At 37.5% G+C, this 8,735-nt stretch overlaps 1 protein-coding gene across 1 annotated transcript; it reads left to right on the forward strand.

Annotated features, from left to right (window-relative positions):
- The first annotated feature begins 2,234 nt into the window (after positions 1 to 2,234).
- Positions 2,235 to 7,772, forward strand: LOC139933868 (galanin receptor 2a-like). Its single transcript, XM_071928109.1, has 2 exons — positions 2,235 to 3,307; positions 4,617 to 7,772. The coding sequence occupies exons 1-2, from the start codon at positions 2,605 to 2,607 to the stop codon at positions 5,084 to 5,086; spliced, it is 1,173 nt and encodes a 390-aa protein (XP_071784210.1). The 5' UTR covers positions 2,235 to 2,604; the 3' UTR covers positions 5,087 to 7,772.
- The last annotated feature ends 963 nt before the right edge of the window (positions 7,773 to 8,735 follow it).

Consider the following 8,735-nt stretch of genomic DNA (forward strand, 5'->3'; position numbering starts at 1 on the left):
TGTGCTTAGCAAGTTTTTGTGCTAACAATCATGCATTATGAAACGAGGCCCTACTTTGCTTTGCGTAAGCAGTGTTTAAAAAAAAAGAAATGCTGTGCCAAGCGGCCCCGTAGCATCAGCCCAACACAAGCTCTATGCTTTTATTAAGATGGTCCCTTATTTTTATTCTTTATTGTGGCCATTAAACAATTACAAAAACAAGCAGACATGTCCAATAAATAATATAAATACAAAAGTAAATACAAAGCAAGACAAACAGTAAGGGCACAGGAAATTACAAAACAACCCTGTAATATCCAGGATCAGCAAAAGTGTAATTAAACACTGCAGCTAGAAAGCCGGTTAATCCAGTCACATAGGGAGGCAAACACACTCTCTTTGGAAAAATAATAACATTTTGAAATAAATATAAATAATCTGTTTACACGAAGCACAACTTAAAATAACAAAACCAAAAACAAACACCAGAAATTAGACAAGCAAATAAATAAATAAACAAACAAACAAAAAGTTTGTTAACAAATATAAGTAAAAAGTACATTTAAAAATAAATAAAGCAACAAATAATTCAATTTTGAAATGGATGGATTAAACAAAAACACAAACAATAAATAAATATATAAATAGATAAGATAACGACATAAGCACTGAAAAGGTTAATCAAACAACCTACTTTTCCACTATAGATACTCTAACATCAATAAATGGATGAATAAAGCAATCAAAACATACAATCGATCTGGATGCAATGCCTTGATGGGGCATCAGCCACCCTTAGAACCTTTGCCCCGCCCATGTTACCCCACCCTAAATGAGATATACAGAACAATGCACAAATCAATCATTCGATTAATAACCTCGTCGAAAGTCTTTACACATACTTCACCCAGAAAATGTTACTACATTTTTATTATCCAAATTAGGAAATACAATTAACATAAATTACACTTGTTTACATTTATTTGGTATTGGATTACAATTAATTACAATTATTACCCTATTTTTGAGTCTAGTTGGAATTGGGCCTCAATTTGTGGCGCTGGTCATCTTCGTCTTCATTCACATATTTTAGTTCTTACAATTATTAGTATTACTTAGGCCTAACTATTTTTTAAATTTAATCATTAAGAGATGTTACTTTATATCCTAATAATGGCGTCCTCCAGCTGAAAGGTTGCCGTCTATGAGTAAGGCCCACCAATTCAGAAGTCCCAGTCAGCCTTTGGACAACATACGCTATGAACCTTAATAAATGCTACGACTTTAAGTATAGAGAGATACAACCTGTCTGTACCAAGAGCTGGAGGAGAGTGAGGGTGACATGTTGTTCCCATTTGTTTTTATATGGCTATGCACAGTAAGCAAAAGGATTAGGGCCTGCTTTATAGGCGAACACAAAAGGACTTACTATAGGCCTTTATACTACACTGGGGGTTTTGGAGTTCATTGTTCACCATTTGCAGGTCACATTCCCAGTATGGTCACATACAAAAGAGGAATGGTAAAAGTCTCCAAGTGCAAGCACTAAAAGCTAACACCATGCTTGGCAGCTGTTAATGAAATTCACTAACACCTTGAAATTTATTTCAAGTTGAAATTGAGTGGCGCACCAGCCGCAACTATATGCAAACTTAATGCCATTTTGGCTGGTAAATATTATGGTTATACTGTACTGTGTTTAGCAAGTGTTTGTACTTACAGACTTTATATGAAATGAGGCCCTACTTTGCTTAGCGTAAGTAGTGTTTAAGAATCAGATCTGCAGTGCCAAAAGGCCCAACACGTATGCTCTTGCTTTTATTAAACTGGTCCCTGGATGCAATGCCTTGACGGGGCATCAGCCACTCTTAGAACCTTTGCCCCGCCCATGTTACCCCACCCTAAATGAGATACAGAACCATGCACAAATCAATCATTCGATTAATAGCCTCGCCGAAAGTCACTTCCACAGACAATTTTTTTTTTATCCAAATAAGGAAATACAATCAACATACATTACACTTGTTGTTTTCATTCACACATCGTTAGTTCCCCCCCCCCCCATTTTTGTTTCTTTCTTCTCGTTTTATTTGATATTTTGGCCTAAGGCCCTTTTATCATTGGGTTTTTGTTGTTGATAGAAACGTATCTATATGGATGGATGGAAATCATTGGATCCCATTGCACAACCGGCCGGATATGTTTCACATTCGGGCAGGAAATGTATGGTGAGGCCTCGTGATGGAAAAAACATTTATGATGGTCAACAACACTTTCCAGTCTTTCGCCACTTGCCAACACAAACATCAGTGGTTTTACATCTGAACGGGTTCGCTGACTTTATTTTAGTCTTTCCTTTGCAGAAAACTAATGTTCTGACTGAAAGTGAAACTTAATGTTAATGCGCGGGTCCCGTTTAGTTAAATCGCTTGAGTAGTATGTTTGTTGCAGACAACGGGTATACCGCAACAAGTCCGGCAACATAACTGTTAATACCTTCTTGATTGGAACTGTTGGTTTATAGATGTGACTAGAACGGCATCAATATTGGTACTTTGTCTTTATGATTCTACAAGAGCAACACTTGCATCATTACAGTTGGTGAGGACCCAGACAGTAAACACAATGAATAGCACCGACTCAATGATTACAGGAGGAGGGTCTGATAGAGCACAGGGCTGGATTATTGGTGACATTGAAAACAGCGATTTAATTCGGAGCATCTATGGCATCATTGCAGCCATAGGAATCACAGGTAACTTTTTAGTCTGCTGGGTTTTACTACGTGTGCCTAGTTTACGATCTAACACCAGTGATTTCTTGGTTCATCTTGCTGCAGTAGACCTCATTGTGTGTTTATGGACTGTTCCTTTCCATCTGTTTCCACACGTACCAGACCACGATCCAGGGTTCTGGGGTGAACTCAAGTGCCGTCTATACTCATCTAAAGCCCCACTATGGACATTTGCCTTGATATCCATCTGCAGTTTGGTAACTGTGAACCTAGAGCGATATATCGCCATCGTCTACCCGATTAAGTATAAAAATATCTACAACCGCAGAAACACCATTCTCATGATTGCTGCTTGCTGGGTGGTTGGCATCATCTCCAATTCTTACTTCTGGTATGTTTTTGGCGTCACCTCTTCAGGGGCTTGTGGTATAATTGGATGGCCTTCTAAAGGTTTCCAGGTTCTACTTGGACTTTATAACTTTGTCTCTTATTACTTGGCACCGTTTACCTTTATGGTCCTGACGCAATGGAAAGTCATAAAGACACTCAAGAGGCAGGCAAGAATCTTAAAGGAAAAACGCAAACGAGCGAATGGTAAGTTCACATTTTGTGCGTAGATTGAAAGTATATGGTCACAAATTTACTCATAATTTTGGTATAATATGGTCACACTTAAATGTAGGCCTACCCGAAAAAAACACCAACACGATATCAGCTGGCACAACATAAACCATGGGTCGAATAATCATTGTTTAATTTTAGTCTAAAAGCTTACTGATGATGAAGTTCACGAAACATCCTTTCTGTGAAATAGGCCTCTGAAATGAAGTCATATCAACACATTTGATTTCGGTTGGCACAACCAAAGCTAAAGACAGTGCAGGTTACAGGCTGAAAGTGTACAACTTCTTTAGTTTCTCCTGACTAACTGATACGGATTAAGCACAACTTTTCACAGTGTGTTATTTCATATAACTATGATTAATTAATCACACAAAAAAGCAAACTGCTGACTATTTTGTCGGCTCTACCAATTAAAGATATCTTTAACAAAAACAATTTTATTTGTCTGACCACCAACTGTTCTTTTTGAGCTTATTGTTGAATTTCTTTGTCTATCGGGGTAGCCAATACAAAACACCTGCAGGCCAACTATGAAAACAAAACCGAAACATCGCTGTTATTATTTCAGGTCATTTCTTTCCAACTGTACTATTTCCCGTACACTTTTAAGAAGGGGTTCGTAGACCAGGATGTCCTGGTACGGAAGCGTTTACGGGGCTATCAAAATAAGATGGATTGGAAGATAAAATCAACTCCAAACACTTCAGGGCAGAATCGAAAGTTCATTGTCTTTGTACTACATTCTATAGGTAGATGGCGGCAACTTTCACCGATATGAAGATGTTACCTTCTCTGCTGAATTTAATATACAAATCAATACGAAAACAACTTGTTTATTTTGAACTAAATTGCATTGTATCATCACCACGCAAAGTATCAACCTGAAAACTTGGGATTGGGGGGGGGGGGGGGTGTCAGGCAGCAAGAGACCGTACAAGTCTGGCGCTTATTCGAAAATTACTTAAATGTGTGACGAAAAGACATTTGGCGGTTCCAATTTTCAAATCGCGTGAAACCATGGGCCCTTTATCGTCCATCCGAGTATTATGCAGATAAATGTTTATGGATTAATTTTGATATTTTGATAAAATTGCTTGATTTGAAAGTGTGTTCAACTTGTCCGTATTTTTTTGCGCAACATCATTTTGACACCAGCCCACTGTGTTACTGTTATAAGGGTGATCCTGAAGTCATTATTGTTGTTAGTAAACTTAGGTCTATAGGATGTCTAACAAACAACAAACATGTCCCGACTGTATTTCTATTTTATGACTCATAGGGCACTCTGTACATGCTTCCCGAACCAACACAGAATCTCGCAAGATGTGGCAGGTCCATGCAGCCCAGGAGCTTTCCAAGACGCTACTACTTGTCACCATCCTCTACACAGTCTGCTGGACTCCCAACCAACTCCTATTCCTTGTCTTCAACTTCGGCCCCGACGACGTGGTTGATTTCCAATCTGTCTACTATCACATTACAGTGGTCCTCTCTGTCGCAAACTCCTGCCTTAATCCAATCATCTACACCATACAAAATAGACCCTTCCGAAGGGGGATACAAAAAGTGTTCGGGTGTTACCGAGTTCACCCGACGCAAACCGAAGGCCAGGGACAGGGGACCTCAGAGGGTTTGGGTTCCGATAATCTTGTGCTTGGACATGGAGCTGGTGTTATAAAAGTAGAAAGTACATGCACTAACAATGATAACCAACAAGTAGATTGTCAAGGGGTTGAAGTCAAACCATAGCGGGCTTGAGTATAACCAACCCCTTTAAGTTTGATCAGCCGCCTGTCTATAGCCGCTTGAATCACTTACAAAATGGTGTATGGGCCTATTACTTCATTTCCAATGATACATTAATAGAGAAAACAATTTCTGTTCTTAGTGATACATCTTATGACATGATGTTATTGTTCAAACCATTACGATTATATACGCACCCAAATATTTCTTGATAAAACCTTTTTATTTTATTTTAAGCCGCCTGTCTATAGCCGCTTGAATCACTTACAAAAGGGTGTAAGGGCCTATGACTTTATTTCTAATGATACATTAATAGAGAAACAATTTTCTGTTTTTAGTGATACATCTTATGACATGATGTTATTGTTCAAACCATTACGATTAAATACGCACCCAAATATTTCTTGATAAAACCTTTTTATTTTATTTTAAGCCGCCTGTCTATAGCCGCTTGAATCACTTACAAAAGGGTGTATGGGCCTATGACTTCATTTCTAATGATACATTAATAGAGAAAACAATTTCTGTTCTTAGTGATACATCTTATGACATGATGTTATTGTTCAAACCATTACGATTAAATACGCACCCAAATATTTCTTGATAAAACCTTTTTATTTTATTTTAAGCCGCCTGTCTATAGCCGCTTGAATCACTTACAAAAGGGTGTGTAGGCCTATTACTTCATTTCCAATGATACATTAATAGAGAAAACACTTTCTGTCTTAGTGACAAATCGTATGACATGATGTTATTGTTCAAACCATTACTCTTAGTCTTATACACGCACCCAAATATTTCTTGATAAAACCTTTTATTTTATTTTAAGCCGCCTGTCTATAGCTGCTGAACTGACTAAAAGTATTACTTGCAATTCCATTTATAACATAAAAAGACTCATATTATTGTCATTGCAAAATAATTCATGCCTTAGTGAAAAATTACATGTCAAGGTTTTTTTTATTAAAACCATTTAAGGCCTAGCGCACCCAAATGTTTGGGAAATCGTGCACGTGCCACATGTTGTAGTCATCCTATTTGTGGATGTGTTTAGTAATATTTTGCAAATAGCTGACCATTGCCAGACGATGCTGGAATAACAAAACCCTTGCAATCAACAGGAAACGTTATAAGGTCATTAACTTGTATTGTACATTATTATCAACACTAACATAATCAGATATAAGTTTAAGGAAGTATAGAATCAACCCTTATCAGTCGACAATTATGGCACCAATTTTCAATTTGAAACGAAACCTGGCCTAATTTTAGTTTCAAAAGACAAGAATTGGCGTTAGTGTAAACATAATTTTTTCAAAAAGAAGTGATTGCAACAGAAGATATAAAACAACCGCTGAGAAATAAGTGTGCGTGGCACTCTGGTTGCCATTTAACGTTCTCGCCACACATCGGTTCATTCTGTTCATTAAGAAATGACTTCCTTCAATAAGTGTATCAGAAAGAAAGTCGTTTGTTTGACAAATGAGCTCATTCAAATGTTCGCTTCGTTCAACTTCGTCAATGAGCCCTAACAACTTCGACTTCATTCTGGAAAACTTTATCCATATTTGCGATTACTCTGATGTAGCCTAATGCGCCATCGTTTCGGTGGCATGTGCTTTCTCAGTTGCACTTGCCGATTTAAAAACGTAAATTTCTATGCGCATTCATTTAGAGTGATTCTATACAAATCATATGCAAATTTTGAACCCAAAGATGGCGGCACATCAAGGGTTGCAAATCATAAATGAGTGAAAAGGAAGTAATAATACAGAAGAAACAATGAAACCAATAAAACACAAGGAGGGCAAAACTATACCGGTAGTCATTCAACATCTCATACTAGTACAAGGCATGCGAATAAACAGTCATTTAAGGACCATTGCACTTAAGCAAACTTTCAAAACCTGCTATCACATTTCAAATATAGCGATTTGGGTATCAAACAGACTTACAAGTCAAATGGAAGTGGTTACGTGCATTTTAATACACATCAAGTTTTACATGCAATGATAGAGGCACCCAACTGAACTTAAAACAAGGAATAATTATTAATATCAATGTGTCTCACTTTACCACCAGGTTAATAATGTAAATATGACTGAATTGTTCTCCCATTTGTAGAGAATGCCTGTGGACATCGTTGTGTTTGTAACCCCCCACCCACCCCCCCCACCCCCCCCCCACCCCATACCCTGCGTATAACGTGTGACATGCAATACGTATATAAGGGTTGTCACGTGCCGGAGGGAGCCCCTCCCCGCCCCCAATTTGGAATTCCAAATCAGGAGTATAAAATTTACATTTTGTAAGCAATTAATTGTGACAACTGTAATGCTTTAAAACTACTTCTCTTATTACATGCATTTTATATCAGACGGTTTTCATATTAATTGTTGCGATCTCCGTTAGGTTTTTATACTTTTCATAAAATTTCAAGAAATTCCTACATGTTTTATCTTTAGATATCTATTAGAATAGCATAATTAAAGCCCACTGTAGTAATTATTATGGTCAATCTTTATAAATTTCCGAGGTAGTGCTATTATTTTCTCTTGCAATGTAAGCTCTGTAGTAAAAACATGTTATCTTCATTTATTTGTCTCACTCGGGCTTATCCCGGTGCCGGGTTTGAACTTAATAGTGAGCAATACGAACTTCTGATTAAAGTTGTTTGATTTTAACGCTATTTCGGTTTAACGTTGCATCGGATGTTTTGTTTTGAAAATTGTGTGCAATGTGTTATATTTATTTGAGGAAATCCCATTTGTTGTAATATAATTGCCAGGGGAAAAAATGACTTGAATGAGGCATTCGGCGAGGCAAAGAGTCCCATAGCCGAATGTTGGAAGCGCATCATGGGATCGATTTTACAAAGAACTTAGGACTAGTCCTAGGAGATATTCAAAAGTAAAGGCTATAGTCCCAAGTTAGAATAAGGAGTCCCAACTCTTTGTGAATTCCACCTTCATGAGATTCCCAAGACACTTAAAGACACAAAAGAACTCTAGGGAGGGCGTCGTCATGCCACACAATTGTTTGTCACCATATACATCAAAGCAAACAAGAAACATACCGTACCATACAATATACATTACATGCGGGCAGGAATGGTTACTGAAACAAAACCAACCCTACCTCGAAACAGATCACTGCAACTTGGCACGCACCTTAAGAATTGAACTCCCAAGCGGAAATTCCCCTGGGTGCAATGACAATATTTCCTTCCTTCATGGACAAATTACTATCTCGATTGGCCAGCCACCTGTGTCTACACAAAACCTTCTACACAAGGTTTTCAATTTACGCCAAACAAACATAACAAGATGCACAAAACCTTCTGTACAAGGTTTTCAATATACAACAGACATAACAAGATGCAATCTTTCCATTCTTAAGTTTGATTTTAATGTTAACATAATTATTACTTATACATTTCATGATGCAAATAATTTTAAAGATGATATCTTTGATACTCGTTTTGCCAAACTTTACTCTAAACAAATAAAATGATATTAATCATGCAAGTTAATGGAATGGCTATATACCATGCAATGAACTATTTCAACCTTTTGGTGGACGAAGCAACTGAGTAAAACATTACACGGTACTCTTATTTTCTTGTCCCGCAATGTGCAGGACGAGTCAAAAA

Source organism: Asterias amurensis, chromosome 2, assembly GCF_032118995.1.
Source record: "Asterias amurensis chromosome 2, ASM3211899v1".
Taxonomy (NCBI): Eukaryota; Metazoa; Echinodermata; class Asteroidea; order Forcipulatida; family Asteriidae; genus Asterias; species Asterias amurensis.